Raw genomic sequence first — 19,321 nt, 5'->3', positions numbered from 1 at the left:
GAAGAGCATACTGGTATCAATTTTGAGGGACAGAAGAACCAGGAGATGTTACGTGCCCTTGCCTGGGCGCTGGAGATAACGGCTGGTTACTGGAGGTCAGGAGGTCAGGCGTGAGCCCGTAGCTGGGACCGCCGGTTAGGATGGCCACAGCTTATCCTACACTCACTCTGTTGAGTCCCCAAGGCAGATGGCAAACCCCTGCAGAGCTAGGCTTCTCCTGTGGTCGCCGCGTCCGAAGGAGCGAGTTAGGCCTGCTCCGACCCCGATGCAGCTAGGTCTTAGGACAAGAGGAAAGCGATCACCACGGGGTAACCCAAGAGGACAAGCTGACTACTGGACCTAACTTGGAAATGGCCCCTAACTGCCGGCACCTGGCCAAGACAGGAGAGCGACCTAGTCACAGACACCAGCTGGCAGAAGGGAGTCCCCAGCAAGACACACCACAGGGACAGTGACTCCCCAAAGCAGAAATCCAGAGGAAGAAGGAATCTCCTGCCTAAACAGAAATCTAATGAAATGCAAGGAACAAGAGAATTAATCCTGGAAGGGACATAAGTGAACAAATGAAAAGGGTGGACACTAACAACAAGCCCACGGCGGGGCGAAGCCACGGAGGGCCAGCGGACCAGGAGGAAGTAAGACCAGGGCTCCACAGGAGCACTTACATGACCCACGGAAGATGGAGACTGTGGGTCGAATGCAGGCTCACAAGCTGGTGATGGACACTGCTGGTAACTTCCAGGACCAAGGTGGGAACACCAAAACAACTGGAGCAGAACTCTCCAGCCAAAGGACCGGGGACCAAAGGACCACGGGGACCGGGAGAGACAAGCAATATGCTTAAAAAAAGCAGAAGCTATAACCGGCGTCTGTGCCCAGCAGACGCCGGCTATTTATTTGATTTTCGCGCCGCCTGACTGACGTCAGGCGTACGCGCTTGCGGCCGTCGGGCGGAAGCTCGGGGACGTTGCCTGGCAACTTCCCGACGCTCCGTCTCAGAGTGAGGCTTGGGATGCTGCCCGGCAACGTCCCCAGCCACGTCACTCCATGCCTCATCCGCCGTCCGCCCGGGTGTGCAGCCCGGACGGCGGTGTGCAACAGGAGAGGCAACTGAACATGGGATAAAGGATGGTAGGGGAGACACGAGGGGAGGTGATGTAAAATTGGATGTTATCATCATAGAGCACAAAAGATCTGGTTAGTTCATCAAGGTAGGGTCAGGACGTGAATTGTTTGTGTTCCTGACAATGACTCTAGTGAGCCAGTGGTGGGAGCATGATGGAGAAAGCTAGTAGGCTTTAACTCCTATGCATCAGCAGAAGCGAGAGGACTGGTTTGAATCTGAGAGTACCCCGGACAGAGGTGCGGAGTCTAATATGCTGGTGGTTTTCACCAGGTACTCCTACAAGAGTGTTTGGGCATAGCTACGCCCAACATCCAGATGACAGCCATCTGCCTGGGTCTCTAATAAATGGTGCCAGAATATATTGGATGAGTAACCTGGTGGAGCTAATGGAGTACTGGATAAACATCAGGAATCGAGGATACAGGAAACAGAATTAGAAGTACTAATGCAGGTATCAGGCTGGTACCAGTAATACAGATATTGGATCGCAACCAATGATTTGGATATCAGGCCGGAGAACTGGCCTAAACTCATCAAGCTGGACAATTTTTTGGAATGCTGGGGTGCTGAATTACCCCATCAAGCAGGACATTCTTGGAATACAGGTATTGTGAGCTGAACCCAGTAAGCAGCAAACTCTTAGAATTAAGGTACATTATGCTGGGCTGAACCCAGTGAGTTGGAAACATTTGGAGTGATAAGCCAAACCAAGAGAGCTGGATATACTAGGAATGCAGATGTGCTGAGAAAAATCCAGCAAGCTACAGTAGATACTCTTGCAATGCAGGTGTGCTGAGCTGGCATTAAGCAAGCAGGATACACTTGGAATGCAGGTTTCATGAGCTAAATCCAGTGAACTGGATACACTTGGAGTGCAGGTGTGCTGAGCTTACCCCAGCACACAAGATGCAGACTGAGGACAAATTACTGACAACAGCAGAACCTGATGCCTGTGTCATGGTAGCCCCTTTGTGTCTGTACTGGTGACAGAACAGTGGGATTCTCAGAATGGCGTACACTTAGGACAGCAGCAGCTCTGGAGAGACTGATACATTAGACTGAACACCTGATCTCTTCAGACCAACACATCATTGGACTGGCAAGAACCGCTGAGCTGAATACTGATCCATAACAGGGAGAATGAGGTGTGCAATGAGAAGAGGGCCAAGGTCAGACATTTGTGAGGCCAAAATGGGTACAGGGAGAGGAAGGGAGCATGAGCCAGAGGTATAAACCCCCCCAAAAAATAGAAAGGTAGGAATTGAAGCAAGGGAGCATAGTGTAAAAAATGGCGAATGGATTGAAGAGTGCAGGAGGAGAGAGTGCTTCCCTCCATGTGTGCCTGCATGCCTGTGTGCATGACAGAGATATTTTGGGTACTATTTTTCCTCCAATACATCCATAGATCCACTGTTGAATAAAAACATACAGACAGTATTTCAAAAGAGGGCACTCAACAGTGAAGATAAAGGCAAAAAGTTCATTTGTTACCACAGTGATGATGCCATGGGTGAGATTTAATAGGATGAGAGATTCAGAAAGTGAGAGATTTGGTAAGAATTCTCCAGTTTTATTAATGCGGTAATCATTCACAGCGCAAAACCAGTTTGATTTTACAGAGTAAATGATTGCCGCTTTAAACAAACTGGAGATTTCTTACCAAATCTCTCACTTTCTGAATCTCTCATCCTATTAAATCTCATGCAATGTCTTCAATAAATGAAATGTCAGCCATAGAGAACAAGTCAATGTTTTGGTGCGTTCCTTGCACCTGTTTAAAAACTATTTTTCTAAGGAGAAAAGAAGACTATTTTGTTGGGGCACTCTTACTATTATTTCTAGGGGTTCGCAAGTGTATATTGTTTGAGGTGCTCTAGTAACTTAAAACGTAGCCTTTAATAAGTTAAAGGCTACTTTTTAAGTTACTAGAGCAGCTTAAACAATATACACTTGCGAACCCCTAGAAGTAATAGTAAGAGTGCCCCAACAAAAGAGTCTTCTTTTCTCCTTGTAAAAATATCTATTCTTCTGGTTCGAGAAGCACCACCAAACACCACAATAGACTAAAGGTTTATCAGTACAAACCATCTATATTAAGTTATAACATAAATTTACACCCCAATCTTCAGTACTTTTAAAAAGCGGTTAGGGGTGACCCATCAAGTGCTGTTCCAGAAACCCTTTTTTCCACCTGTTTAAAAAACACCAGGAAGCCACTGACATGCATCATGGTAAGTAAGTGTGTAATTAACACCGTGGTAATGAAAATGCATTTTTTGCCTTTATCTATATTGGAGAATTCCTCTTAAAATATATACAGGGCTGTTGAGAGAGGGGGGGAGTGGGTACTAATTACCCGGGCCCAGGCTTGCCCCTCTGTCCCACCCGGGCAGCAGCAGCAGCAGCACACACCTCTACAGCATGTGCTATGCTGACAGCACGCTCAGCATGAGCGGGTACAATAACAATCCCCCTTGACTTTAGAGTGTTTATTCAACCCCCTCTAAACATTGTATGGGTGTGGCCTAATTGTGGGAGGTAAAATTTTACCGGGGCCCGGCATACCTCTCGGCTGCCCTGAATATAAATATATATATATATGTTTTACATCTGAAGAATGTCTGTTATGTTGCTTTTAACAGTGCATTAGAGTCATACAAGTATAAATTCAAATTGTTCTTTGTTTGTTTTTGTAGGAGAACTGACGCTAGATGAGTTTATCAATGGAATACAGAAGGATGCCACTCTTTTAGAATTAATTTCTAAAAGTTTTGATCTTTCCAATGTACTAAAAACAATACAGAATGGAAGACGGAAAAGTATCCCATAAAAGACTGTTTCCTTTTTAAGACTTCCTTCTATACTGTATGTAATTATCTCCCTATAAGCAGGTGTCTAATTGCTGTTTATAAAGATAACTTACTTTATGAGGATTTTACTCGTGATCGTTCAGTGATTATTTTAAGATTGATGGTAATGGAGGATTACAGCAATAATAAGATAAGATTTTTGTCATTTTGAAGTATTGATGTAATGGAATGTTATACTTTATGTAATATGACATGACTATACCAGACTTTACCAGGCCAGGGAAAAGTAATCTTTCAGCTATTAACTGATTCAAATCCAATTTAAATGAATTTAAATAGGATTAACTTCTATCTGTATTGCATAAGAATGGAGAAGGTACTGTCTGACCTTTTAATGTAACTAATCACTACTTAAGCAATAACACCGCAATGCTCAGCTACCCAAACAGTGTTTTTTGATAAGGTCAGGGCGATTCTAACATACTGTAGCCTTTTAATACAGTGAATAAAACTAATGGAGATATTTTAGTCTTATTTAAACATACTCTCAATGTTAATTTATATCGCTGTATATAAACTGATACTTGTATATACGGTATATATTTTTCTAAAAAAAAAAGATTCATTATGTACAGTATTTAATCATTGTGGATGCTTATTTAAATGTCTAACAAGATTTTGCTAGTGACTATTTGAAATACTAAAATATGAAGCATAAGGCATAGTATTACAAAACAAAAATGGTTGCAAAGACATTTAGTTAGCTGTATTGTAGTTTTAGTATAAATTAAGAGGAGAAATTTAGCAATTGCACAGGTCTGCTCTGGAAAAATTGTTTAAAACCTTTTCATACTTTTCCATAGATTTTTGGGTGCTGATTTCGGTAAAAATACAAAAACAATTAAATAACATACCATTTTTTCAAATAATGAAAAATGGAATTTTGCCATCTTAGTTTATCTTAAAATGACATGGCGCTGCTGCTGACTCCCATTCGTAAAGGTATACACAGTCTATTGGCTGCAGCCACAGAGACAACTTGCCTGTGTGCCTTCCTCAAGGAGATGGAATCCCCATAATGCAGACTGTGAATAAAGATGGCACTTCAGGACTTTTTTTCACCCATACTCAAGTCATATATATATATATATATATATATATATATATATGACGAAAGAGTGACCCCACGTGCGCCCTTAGTGTGTAAGCAGCTACTCTAGAACCTCCCCTGTTAGTGGGAGGTGACAATAGAGATAGGAAAAAAGGGTATAGAGAGCGCTATTTCCACCACGTGGAATTACCACCAATTACAGTTAAACACAATACAAAACAATGTGTAATCATAAAACCAGTGTGTTTTATTGTAGTATTCGAGAATTCACATCTGGAAATAATATCCTTTTCGGAATATCAATAACCCGACGCGTTTCGTCTTAACAAAGACTTCATCAGGGGTTTAAACAGAATTAGATATTGAATGTACTGGCGTATTAGTCCTTCAGTGATGATTGATAGGCTGTAATAACCTTCCCCTCAAAGGGGTGAACTCCAAAATAGTCTCCAATATATCATAATATGGTGTCCTAATGTATATACTGGCGTTTTTTTTCCCATTCGATGGTAATACTATGTATGTCTCTCCTTTAGTAAGGCAAATTTCTTAATATCAAATAATACCCACACGGGGTCACGAGGTGCGTGGCCAATCAACAACCTTTTTTGGACAGCTTCTTGGGGTACAGGAGTGCTGAATATTTCAGTTAAAATGGTCAATAGGCCCATTAAAAAGAAGGGGGGATTTGTAGATAGGTCTGCGCAGTGTGGTAGGCCTGATTCTGCCGTTCAGGTCTTCTGTAACTAATGCTCCACTGAGGGATGGATACAGTGCGTACAGATGACAGCGATAAATGGTTCAATTTCACAGTTCTAATCTCTGTGGAATGGACTGGCCAGCATCTGTCAGCTGTCAGTGCTGGCCAGTCCATTCCACAGAGATTAGAACTGTGAAATTGAACCATTTATCGCTGTCATCTGTACGCACTGTATCCATCCCTCAGTGGAGCATTAGTTACAGAAGACCTGAACGGCAGAATCAGGCCTACCACACTGCGCAGACCTATCTACAAATCCCCCCTTCTTTTTAATGGGCCTATTGACCCTTTTAACTGAAATATTCAGCACTCCTGTACCCCAAGAAGCTGTCCAAAAAGGTTGTTGATTGGCCACGCACCTCGTGACCCCGTGTGGGTATTATTTGATATTAAGGAATTTGCCTTACTAAAGGAGAGACATACATAGTATTACCATCGAATGGGAAAAAAACGCCAGTATATACATTAGGACACCATATTATGATATATTGGAGACTATTTTGGAGTTCACCCCTTTGAGGGGAAGGTTATTACAGCCTATCAATCATCACTGAAGGACTAATACGCCAGTACATTCAATATCTAATTCTGTTTAAACCCCTGATGAAGTCTTTGTTAAGACGAAACGCGTCGGGTTATTGATATTCCGAAAAGGATATTATTTCCAGATGTGAATTCTCGAATACTACAATAAAACACACTGGTTTTATGATTACACATTGTTTTGTATTGTGTTTAACTGTAATTGGTGGTAATTCCACGTGGTGGAAATAGCGCTCTCTATACCCTTTTTTCCTATATATATATATATATATATATATGCTGGGATGGATGTAGGCGGCACTCTCGGATTTAGTGAAGCAAAGAAACATTTATTGTGGCTCCAACATGTTTCGGGCGCAGCCCGTCCTCAGGGAACAATCCACACAGTGCAAGTGAACATATAAATACACAAACCAAGCAGAGAAAACCCCGCCCCCCGCCTCATCAGCCCACAACAACTCTCACCTGCGAGCTCCCCTGCTGACTGTCTCACCTGTAGCCATCACTGCGCTCTGCCGGCCCGGACACCATAGTTGAAGCTGCAGCTTCTTCTTCTGATGTCATCAGCCTTCGCCTCACGCTGTGGAGTGCACAGGGAGTCCAAGCCTCGTTCTGGGTGCCGCTTCCGGTGTACGTTGCCTAGGCAATGAGACGCTCCTGTGATACAAAAAATCAAACTATTAAAAAACTGTGATAATGTGTTTTAAGAGACCTCATTAGGTCAGTTTAAGAGACACCAATCTGGCATCATTTAATAGCTGCTGTATTGCAGCAGTGCATAAAAAATATATTAAAAACGGACAAAATACATACAAAATGGCACAGCAGCAATTTGACAGATCTAATCTATATAATTCTAAAGGTTCTTATTTCTTTAGACCTGTCAGTGACAACATCTGGGTAAATTTGTAAACAGTACAAAAATTAGATAAAATGTTGTAACCCATTTTGTATGTATTTTGTCCGTTTTTAATATATTTTTTATGCACTGCTGCAATACAGCAGCTATTAAATGATGCCAGATTGGTGTCTCTTAAACTGACCTAATGAGGTCTCTTAAAACACATTATCACAGTTTTTTAATAGTTTGATTTTTTGTATCACAGGAGCGTCTCATTGCCAGGCAACGTACACCGGAAGCGGCACCCAGAACGAGGCTTGGACTCCCTGTGCACTCCACAGCGTGAGGCGAAGGCTGATGACATCAGAAGAAGAAGCTGCAGCTTCAACTATGGTGTCCGGGCCGGCAGAGCGCAGTGATGGCTACAGGTGAGACAGTCAGCAGGGGAGCTCGCAGGTGAGAGTTGTTGTGGGCTGATGAGGCGGGGGGCGGGGTTTTCTCTGCTTGGTTTGTGTATTTATATGTTCACTTGCACTGTGTGGATTGTTCCCTGAGGACGGGCTGCGCCCGAAACATGTTGGAGCCACAATAAATGTTTCTTTGCTTCACTAAATCCGAGAGTGCCGCCTACATCCATCCCAGCATCTACAAGAGCTTACTAAAGCTATAAGGAAGGCACCGGGTCATACTAAAAGACATCCATAGGAGTGCCGGGCACTTGGAATGATATATATATATATATATATATATATATATATATATATATATATATTAAAAAAATAGCATGGGGGGCGCCACAAACATTTTTGGCAGCTAAAATTATAGTTACAGGTTAGGCACCCTGGGGTGCCACAAGACTCTTGCAGGGATGCCTCTGGTTGGGGGTCCAGTACCAAATCTAATTATTTATGGTAAAGTGATAGGCAGAATTAGTGCTAGCTGTTCACAATCATAATGTAGACAATCAGAAACACAACTGTACTTCGTTAGATAACTGACCCTAATGATGAGTAGGCACATGAGGAAGGCACAATTTACTTAATTTACTTTAATATTTTTTTCCAAATGTATCTATAAACAAACTTTAATCCTAGAGTTGTAATGAAAAAAATACTGATACCCTAGGGCTATGTGAGTTTGGGAACCACTGGACTATCTTCATATATACTGTGTAAAAGAACCATAGTGTCTTTTAACCATAGTTTTTTTTGTAAATCCGCACACCAAATAGCTACACCAAATAGCTACACCAAATACCTACACCAAATACCTTTGGAATCAGCCAGAAAGTTGCAGTTTTCAGTGAATCAAGTGTTGCAAAATATTTTTATAGATGCTTCACATATATGTAACAATATTTATACTTGTGAATATTCTTTTAAATGTGCAAATTCATTGAAAATACAATATAAAAAAAAATTCAAAACATAATGAGAATTTTTTTATTCTGATTTAGGGTGGAATGTATTAATATACATCGCCGCCCTTCGCCAGCTGTCAGCCGCGATGCCAGCGCATATGTACTAACATATGCGGCTGGCATCACGATGCGGTGATGGAGGCCCCCCTGCAATACCTGTACTCTGGTGTGCGGGGGTTCTCCGTCATCTCCCTGCTGCCTGGCTCTCCCCTCATGCCGGGGACAGCTAAGCAGGCTGTCCCCGGCGCCTCCTCCTCCCCCCTGCAGCTGGAAGGACCTCCGGCTGTGTTGCTAGGGGGAGGAGGGGTTTACCTTCCGGGTCCAGGAGGATCCGGACCAGGTAAGCCAGAGGGAGGGGGAGAGGGGGGTCTGCGGGTTTGCGGCGAAGGGCGAAAAGAAGCCCATAGGCTTCTATAGGGTATTGCCACCCAAAGGTGACGATACCCTTTCCTGCGGTAACGAGGCAGCGGGGTTTTAATACGTTAAAATGGGCGGTTTACCGCATTTTCCCCTTAGTACATCCCACCCTAAATCCAGAATAAAGTCTATATTTTTAGATTAGATAAACTTGAGTTCAGTAATGTCAAAAATGAAGCTATTTTAGTCTCCCATATCCAAAATGCTTGGGACCAGAAGAATATAAGATTTAAGATTTTTACGCCTATTTTTCTTACATTATACACATTCGCGCGGGGGGACTGATTGTTCACTACTGCACATGCGCATAGGTTTTTATGTGCATGCGCAGCCGCTGTGTGCCAGAGTTTTATTGGTGCTCCCATGAGAATGCTGGGTATTCCCATGGTAATTACACGATGACACGGGTATGGGGGGCGAGCAGCTGACGTCAACGAATGTGAGCTGCTTGCCTTCTTCTAGCACAGGATGCGTTCACAGAGGTGTCTCAGAAATCCACAAAGTGTTACTATCTTAATCGTGGTCAAAAAAATTTAGATGTCGAAATATTTTGGAATTCAGAATTTCGGATATGGAAACGTATATGTTTACATAATAAAGTGTAATACTATGACCTCTTTCGCGTTCAACCACCAATGTTGTAATTATGTAATTAGCAACAATTATGGAGATAAATACCACATATGTAATATAAGCTGTTTTTCCTCTCTGTGTCTGCCTGTTCAATTGTCTCACTACACAGTGCCTAAACTAGGCTGGGATTATAGTTATACTATCTGCTATCTCCAGCAACAACAAAAAAAAGCATAAAAACATGCTTAGGCATATTACTTTATAAAATATTTGTAACTTGACTTTGTGGATATTTATCAAGATTCATTTAGAAATAAAGTTTGATTAATGGGGCATTTTAATAATGTATTAATTGCAGAGAATGCCAAGAAATGCACATGCACTAACCAATCAGAGCACACCAGTGCAGGGCCGGCGCTGCCCGCTCAGCAGCGCCTGCAAAGCAGGGAGGCGCCGGTCTGGAGAGGCGCACTCCCGGACTGCTATGCCAACCCTGGTGCTGTGTGCTGCTGCGTGCTGCTGCTACTTGCCTGTCACGCTTACTGACAGCGCAGCGCAGGAGAGAGGAGGCAGCTTGAAGAGCGGCTCCCCTCTATGTTAACAACGGCGCCACCCGCGCATTCTTCCCAAGTGCTATTACGCTGGATGCCCACCATCCAGTGAGCACTGAGCAGCAGCAGCCTCTCTTCAGTCTTTCCCCCACTTCCTGCACACGGTGACCCGGGCCCGCCCAGCTCCTCTCCCCCTAATAATACTAGCGGGGTCACAGCAATTCTGCAACCTGTGTATGCATGAACTCAGTGCATATACACCTGCCGCTGCTTGCCCTAGAAGTGAACACAGGTATGCAGCCTTCTTACTTTTTTTTTCTTTTTTTTATTTGTATATTTAAGATAAGCATATATATATATATATATATATATATATATATATATATATATATAGTGTAGGCGTATGGGCAGCATTCTGGGAGAAATAGAGACAAAAACCTGCATAGCTTCAACTCAACATTATATATATATATATTCTCAATCCTCAGCACACAGCCAACCTAGATATGGGGGTGTACCTGTCCAGAGCCTCTCTTGAGGGATAAGCCTCTGTAAATCCACACCAAGGTGTTAAGATGGCACCCTAGAGACTTTCCAGTGATGAAAATGAAAACGGTGTTTATTCACATATTGTCTATGTTTCGGGGAACATCCAGAGTCTGTTCTGTCCTGAGGAAGGGTAGTTTGTCCCCGAAACGTAGACTACATGTGAATAAACACATTTTTCATTTTCATCACTGGAAAGTCTCTAGGGTGCCATCTTAACACCTTGGTTTGGATAGATCTCTTATCACACTTCCCTGCTCCTCCATAACAAGGGAACTACTGTATCTCTCCCCTCTCCCCTGCTCTCCCACCTGTGTCTGTGTGTCAGCGTATATGCAAAATCATCTTTCTTTGTGTCTGTGTGTCAGCATCAATGTGTCATTGTTTAATTATCTGTGTCAGCATCAATGTGCCAGTGTCCATGTGTCAGCATTTATGTATGTCAGTGGCTGCCTGCATGTCTGTAACAGAATCCATGTGGCTGTATGGTAACGTCCGTGTGTCAGCGTATATCTGTGTCAGAGTCTGTGTGTTAACTATTAGTGCCTGTGTGTCAAAATCTGTGTGTCAGCATCTGTCTGTATGTCCATTTGTCATTCTGTCTGTGTCAGCGTTTGTTTGCCAGCTATTGTGTCAGCATCAGTCTGTGTGTCAGCTTATCAGCCTCTGTCTGTGTCCATGTGTTAGCATCTGTCATTGTGTCATCATCTCTAAGTGTGTCAGCATCCATGTGTTGACACCTGTGTATCTATGTATCAGCACCTTTCAGTCTATCCATGTGTCAGTGTCAGTGTATAAGCATCTGTGTATCAGTATGTTATTGGCTGTCTGTATGTCAGTGTCATCATCCGACATCTGTCTGTGTGTGTGTCCAGGTGTCAGTCTGTCAACGTTTCAGCATCTATGTGTCAGTGTGTCAGCACTCATGTGTTAGCTTCAGTTTGTGTGTCAGCACCTGTCTGTGTCAGCATTTGTATTTCCATGTGTCAGTGATTTAGCATCTAAGTGTGCTAGAGTCTGTCCATGTGTCATCTGTATGTCAGCATTTGCCCGTGTAAGCATCTGTGTATCCGCATGTCAGTGTCGTCTGTCAATCTATCCCGGTGTCTGAGTGTGTCATCGTCTGTGTATCTATGTGTCAGCACCTGTCAGTGTGTCATTGACTGTATGTCAGACTTTGTCCATATGTCATCTTCTGTGTGTCAGCATCTGTCTTTTTTTTCAACAGTGTGTCAACATCTGTGAATATATCAGTGCAACACTTCCCCAGTGTGCCTCACCACCCCTCTCTCCACACAACTTGTAGTAAGTGGCACTACTACTGTGGGCATTGTGTATATGGAGTATTACTGTGTAGCTTAACATGAATAAGGGGTACTACTGTGTGTTGCAATGTGAAAAAGGTAGACTACTATGTGGTGTATTGTGATTAAGATTGTGCCACTCTGCAGTGTAATATGAAACGTGGGTACCTTTGTGTGACAATGTTTCTTGTGAGAGTAAGCCTTTTAGTTTTGTTACATGTGCTGAAGTTATGAGAGTGAGGGCGCAAATTCATAGTTCGCAGGAGGGCGCTAAACACCCTAGCACCGGCCCTGCACCAGTGGTTCCCACCCTCTTTTTGATTCATGGTGCGCTTGAGTATAACAATTTTTTTCATGGCACCCCCTAGGCCAAAAAATGTGTTACTGAGAAATTCAGAAGAAATATTAAATTAAGTAAATTATCTTATATGTCATCCTTAGGGTCAATTATGTGCTGAGGGACATACTTTGCTTCTATTTGTCCATTTTATTTTGATGGGCACTGGTTTTGCTTATTACAATGACCATAAATCATTTTAACTGGTCCTGAACCACCAGCCAAGATAACCCATGAAATTGCCCTGAGCCACCCCAGGATGCTACAGCAGTTTGGAACTACTGGTGTTCAATAAACTATTTGTGTGTTTATTATGTAAAGGAGATGTAACTGTATGTCTTTTTAATCATTCTCATTTACAATAAAAAACAAATTAAGTTCTATTTAAGTTTCAGTGTTTGATTTAGCCACTACACAACCAAATGAGAATATAGAATGTTACTCATTTGAGCTTTAGTTTACAACCCATTACAGTCCTTTTTGAATATAGTAATAGTAATATAGTAATACATTTGATTTATACTGTTTTAGAAAGGGAGCATTTATTTAATTTCAGGTCAAGATTAGTATACATAATCAGAAAACATCTCAGTTTTAAAAGTATATAGGACTTCATAAGGCGCTGTCTTAGCCTGTGGAATGTTATTTATGAGAGACATATTGTGGGCCTGATTCAGTGCAGTGCGTAATGCCAACGTTCATTGTGTTGAGTGATATTTTTTATTACTGCACTTAAAACCCTATAAACTCCTGCAGCACATGCATTACCCAGAAGGGCTGCCCATATCAAAACACATGTTACTAGAAAGGTCTTAGATAAGTGCTGGGCATCTGGGGAGTGACTGGGAGGTGGCTAACCAGACGCATGGATTATGGATGTGGCATGGGCGTGTCAGTGAAGGTGGTTGCATACAATATGCTCAACCGCTTACATAGGAGGAATGGTTTAGGCTGCTGCCTAGGGTGCCAGGATCTGCCAATGTATTGAATGACAGGCTAGTGGGATAATAGAAAACAGTATAGTGTTGGGTGGTTGGAACCAACGTGTGCTGTGTACACACATACTGTACACAGGTAGAGGAATCAGAAACAGTGTGCATTCCATTTGTGTCTGTACTTTACTACTACTACTGTGTGCTACACTTCCACTCAACTTTGCTGCACAGTGAGAAAGCACTCTCCATTCCTGCATCCAGAGATCAGCCAGCCAGAGAGATCATCCGCCTTGCCAGTCACTGTCTGAGACCACTGCATAACTAGCCATCCAGCCAGTAACGGCGGGATGTATTAAGCTGAAAATGCGGTAAAACCCCCATTCTGGCCTCTGTGTGTACAATGCTATCATTGTACAGTATATCCTAAAAAGAGGTTTTATGCACCTGCAACCCCCCCCCCCCACACACACACTATCCACGCCACCCCGAAGTGTGGCGAGCGCAGCGAGCCCCGCGACCTTTTGATACCCCCACTATCCACGTTGGCGTGGTGTTGACTATATATATATAGTGTAGCGAGCGCAGCTAGCCACCGAGCCCAGCAAGCCCCGCGAGGGGACGCGGATTACTTTAAATGTATTCCACGTCCGCTCGCCACGGGCTTGGTGGCTCGCTGCGCTCGCCACACTATATAAATTCAACTCCACGCCGACATGAATAGTGGGGGTATGAAAAAGTCGGAGGATGAGTTCCACTGCCCCTCGCCACGCTTCGGGGGGGGGGGGAGGGGGGGTGCGTAAAACCGATTTTTAGGACATACAATCATATTATTGTATACCTAATGTAATGGCATCGCACACCCTATAAAATCGCATGCGATTTAGCGGCAGGTGCAGTGCCGCTAAAAGGGGAGAGTCCCAACTTTTGGAATATACTCTCAGAAAAACTCTAAGTCAGAGAGAACCTGAGAAATATGACTGGGAATTGCAATTAACAGGTCGGATGTGGTCTGCTGCTTTGAAGTTGGATATCTCCAGTTCCCTAGGGGCAATTTTCAAAATTCTGGTATCCCTGGAAAAACGGGGATCCTCAGCTATCAGCATATGGCCCTTATACACCTGTGGCCCCTGGACAAGTGCCCATTAAGCTCATATGAAAAGACGGCCCTGTCAAGGTGTACAAACCATCATAATTTTAATGAAACAAAATCACAAAACACGCTCAGGTTTCAGGCAAAGTCCCCAAAAAACTACCCTGTTTACAGATGAAAATTTAGCTTTTTCTAGCGAAAGCACACTGGCTTCATCTCTTTTTTTTTCCGGACATCCGGATTGGATAGCCTGGAAAAAACAATCATTGAAACATTGAAAAAAGAATGCTAAAAAAAATGACCTGGGCTAAACAGAATACCAACCTATGGTTGAAGGTTAGTCTGGTAAAGACTTGCTACCGGTCCTCAGTGTGGGAAACTGGGGGCGGACAAGGAATGCAGCAGCCCCGCTCAAGCAAAAAATATTTAATATCTTTAACAACACAAGTTGCTGCCCTAGGACAATAAGTCTCCAGAGAAAACAAGAAACATCAAGGGTATCAAGGGTAAATAACAACACTTCTACACAATGTCCTGAAAAGTATATAAATACTGAAATGAAAATGATCAGTTTATTTAGAATTAACATTTGCAAAATGAGAAAATATATTCATTTTACAATTTCCTTCAAAGAAACATACCTGTAATCAGCAAACATTTACTAATTATTCCCAAATGGCATCTTAAGGTCAGAGTCCAGGATCCCGACTGACAGGCTATTCTACCTCATGGGGGTCCACAACCCCTATAGAGGGAGTATAGAATAGGTGGCAACTGCAGTGAGGGGCTTCATTGTGCTCACCAGGGTGTCTGATTCCCGGCAGTCAGGATACTGACGTCGGACTAATGACTGTTGGAATCCTGACTGTCGGCTCGCTATACCCCACCCAGCCCTGAATGGGCACCTACATGTACAGCAGCAGCTGTGTGGTTCACAGTGGGATCCAAGTGTGACTGCTGCCATGCACCTGCTGTTAATGCATAGTTAATTGGCTCAATCATTGGAGCTCTGCTAACACCTGCAATAGGCAGCAGGACATCTCCTTTCTAGTACTGCTCAGCATGTGCTGTAGAAAGTGACTGTAGCGCTGCTGATGGGACACACTGGAGAACACTGATACTGCGTACTACAATGTCATACTGTAAGTCTGACCCTAACCCACCGGCTGTTGTCACACAGCACAGCAGAGGCCCTCAATTCACTGTGAGCTCCAGTCCCTGTAGAATGGCTGAGAGCATTATCTGTATAATTCTGTTTTCCCTTTTTTTCAGTGGTGGCACCAAACTCCTATGGGCCACTGGGATGAACTCACGCCCCTGGTATAACTACCAAATGTTCTATAATATAGACTGCCTTAGTATACAGCTTGATTGATTAGTTTATTTTTAATAAGGCATTCCATTCATAAACATTTAATAAACAATCTGTATTGATGAACAACTATTTTGAGCAGTGCGTCCAGTAACAGATAGTAATTTCAATTTATAACACGTATCATAAGCAGTGAGTCAGTGACGATAGATTTGCAAATACCCCGATCAAATAAGATTAGTCTGTTAATGAAATCTGAGTAAAAACTAAGTTAATGACTAGAAAACATGCATTTTTAAACTTAACAATGGAATATATCATTTTATAGCCAAATAAACACTGAAACTGGGGTTGGCAAACCCCAGAAAAAACGACAAAAAGGAACATATTATTGGGAGGAGTCGTATGTCTACAGTCATTGTTAAAAATTGAATCATCCCAGCATCCCAGGTGGTAAGTATTCTTTGTGTAGCCTAACCCCCACCCCCCACCACCACAGTCAAACTTAACCACCACTCCTGCTGTCTAACCCTAACCTTACCCTCAGTACCTAACCTTAACCCTCCCTTCTTTTTGCCTAACCCTCCCCCTTCCATACAGCCTAACCCTAAACTCTCCTATACTGCCTAAACCTAACCTGCCCCCCTGCATCTTAACCCTAACCAGCCCCAGCATACTAATCTTTAGGATGCCAACAGTTGGGATTCCAGTGCTGTCATTATTAGCGGTTTTGTCACCAGTGTTCAGATTGCGGTGTCTGTATTCCAACTGACCTTGGGTGAGATGTACTAAGCCTTGAAAAGTGATAAAATGGAGAGTGATAAATCACTAACCAATAAGTTCTTACCTTCATTTTTCAAACACAGCCTGTGACATTTTAGTTAGAAGCTGATTGGTCGGTGGTTTATCACTGTCCATTTTATTACTTTTCAAGCTTAGTACATCTGGCTCTTTAAAAATGCAGTAGCGCACGCAGGGGGGGTTTCTGAGTACCCAGAAACACCCCCCCCCCCCAGGAGTCTAAGGGCACTAGGCTAAAAGCCAAGGGTCCCCTCTTTCCATGGATACAAGAATTTCAAAAATCGGCTCTTGGGAACCAGAGATATCTGACTTCAAAGCAGTGGTCCCCATCCAAGCATGTTAATTGCTTTTTCCAGTCAGATATTTCAGGTTCTGTCTCACTTAGAGTTTTTCTGGGGGCATATTCCAAAAGCTGGGACTCTCCCCCTTTGATGGACACTAGCTTGCCTCTACTGTTCCCAGAACGAGATATATCAGCCTTCCAGGAACTGGAGATATCTGCAGTCAAGCAAGCTGTCCTCCCACCAGAAAATAATTTTTATTATTATTATTTATATACATTTTTCTATCTATAATACTTTAACTGACCCGGCATATACTGGGTCACCAAAGTGTTCATCTTCGTGCTTTGCTCCGCCCCTCTGGAAACCCCCTTCTGAAAATCCTGCGTTTGCCCCTGAAATGAGATACCAAACATGAGAAAAAGAGGCGATGGTAGTATGTGGCTTTTGCCCCCCTCCCCAGGAACTGTTTAGTTCCTATGCCCCTGGCACTAATAGTTTTATAATACTTCTGTGCTAGTTTAAATGATAGATGTTCCAACCTTGGTACCTATGGGTTGTGATAATGTAATGGTTTTCAGATGAAGAAAAAGCATTTCCTTGCTTTAAAGTATCACTTAATATTCACCATAGCTTACCAGATCTCTTCCACATTCACTTCTTTGCTTATACATGCCTCCATAATCCCCTTTCCCTCATATCCCAGCTTCTTTACTGTTCCTTTTACAATGTAAGCAATCATGACAGAGCCCTCCACTAACTCAGTGAACAGGTGTACATTCTAACTATTCTAGGAAAGTAATATATTCGGAGCACAGAAAATATGTGTTTACTGCAGTCCACCTCTCCCCTGCAGCCTGTTGCAGCTGAAAGCATGCAACTTATCAACAAGAATATCTTCAAGGAACTACCCTAAACAAGCAGGGTAGGTGTGTTGTTTTAATCTTAACCTTTGAGAGGTAGGAGGAGTCTAAGGTATGAAAGACTGTATGGATCATATTCTTAGGAACAGCTCAGTCCTAAGGCGGAGCCTGAGCTTCAGAAAATGTCAGCTAAGGATAGCTTAGAAGCCTACCTCGCCACAGATGAGAGATCAGCAAATATGCAAAATGGCCACCAGAAGGAAACTGTTGCCATACTTGTCCAATGGAGCTCCATTGGTTTATATGGACCTCAGGTACTTAGGGCCTTATTCTAGTTCACTCTTTCTGACAAAATCCTTCTTAGATGGACAAAACCATGTGCACTGCAGGGGGGGCAGATGTAAAATGTGCACAGAGAATTAGATTTGGGTGAGTTATTTAGTTTCTGTGCAGGGTAAATACTGGCTGCTTTATTTTTACACTGCGATATAGATCTCACTTTGAAGTAAAACCCCACCCAAATCGAATTCTCTCTGCACAAGTAACATCTGCTCCACCTGCAGTGCACATGGTTTTGTCCATCTAAGAAGGATTTTGTCAGAAAGAGTGAACTAGAATAAGGCCCTTAATCCTAAAGACAGAGACGCTAGCTTATGTCAGTGTTACGCGGTCAGGCTGATCTCAGCACTTTTATGAGTGGCATTTTTCCAAAGGAACTCAGTAGGAACTCTTCATCAAAATACTGAGGAAGTTGTTAAAACTGGAAAAAAAACTTGTACCATTTGAAGGTGAAGCTGGCAATTGACCATAGTTACATAGTTACATAGTAGGTAAGGCTGAAAAAAGACTTGCGTCCATCCAGTTCAACCTGGTATAGATATCCATTGCTGATTTGGTAGGTTCTGGTATTTTACAGACAAATTATATTTCTTATTTGTACCCATGGATGTTTTTCTCCAGTAAATGTTTGTCCAACTTTGCCTTGAATGCATTTAATGAGCCAGCCGTTACCACCTCTCTGGGAAGAGAGTTCCAGAGTTTGACTGTTCTGACCGTAAAGAAATTCTTTCTACTAGCTGAATGAAATCTTTTTTCTTCTAATCTTTACTCATGCCCTCGCGTCCTAGATTCCTTTCTAGTAGAAAATAGGGTGTGTGACAGTTCCTTATATTGGCCCTTGATATACTTGTACATGTTGAGCATGTCCCCCCTTAAACGTCTCTTTTCTAATGTAAATAGTCCCAAATTGCTTAATCTCTCCCCGTAGCTTAAATTCTCCATTCCCCTAATAAGCTTTGTTGCTCGCCTTTGGACTTTTTCTAATTCTATGATGTCCTTTTTATAGTGTGGGGCCCAGAACTGTACTCCGTACTCTAGGTGAGGTCTCACCAATGCTTTATATAGTGGCATAATTACCCTTGAGTCCCTAGTTTCCATTCCCCTCTTAATACATGCCAGAATATTGTTGGCCTTTTTTGTAGCTACATTACAATGGGCACTACATCCTAGATTGCTGTCTATTTGGACTCCTAGATCCTTTTCAAGTATGGAATTACCCAGTTCCTCTCCGCTAAGGTTGTAACTTGCACACTGGTTGTGTCTCCCAAGGTGCATAACCTTACATTTATCTACATTGAACCTCATCTTCCATTTTTTTGCCCACTCATCTAGAATTGCAAGATCATTTTGAAGCATGGTGA

The 19,321-nt window shown here is 42.7% G+C and overlaps 1 protein-coding gene across 1 annotated transcript in view; it reads left to right on the top strand.

Annotated features, from left to right (window-relative positions):
- The window catches only part of LOC146060247 (guanylyl cyclase-activating protein 3-like), a 106,526-nt gene extending 102,022 nt beyond the window's left edge, over positions 1–4,504 (top strand). The window contains exon 4 of the mRNA XM_083173252.1: positions 3,823–4,504. Within this exon, the coding sequence (XP_083029378.1) occupies positions 3,823–3,956 (134 nt within the window). The 3' untranslated portion in view covers positions 3,957–4,504. The remainder of the gene's footprint in view (positions 1–3,822) is intronic.
- The last annotated feature ends 14,817 nt before the right edge of the window (positions 4,505–19,321 follow it).

This window comes from Crinia signifera, chromosome 2 (genome assembly GCF_055691185.1).
Source record: "Crinia signifera chromosome 2, ASM5569118v1, whole genome shotgun sequence".
Taxonomy (NCBI): domain Eukaryota; kingdom Metazoa; phylum Chordata; class Amphibia; order Anura; family Myobatrachidae; genus Crinia; species Crinia signifera.
Note: the sequence above shows the minus strand (reverse complement) of the source record. Positions and strands in the feature narration are given on the sequence as shown.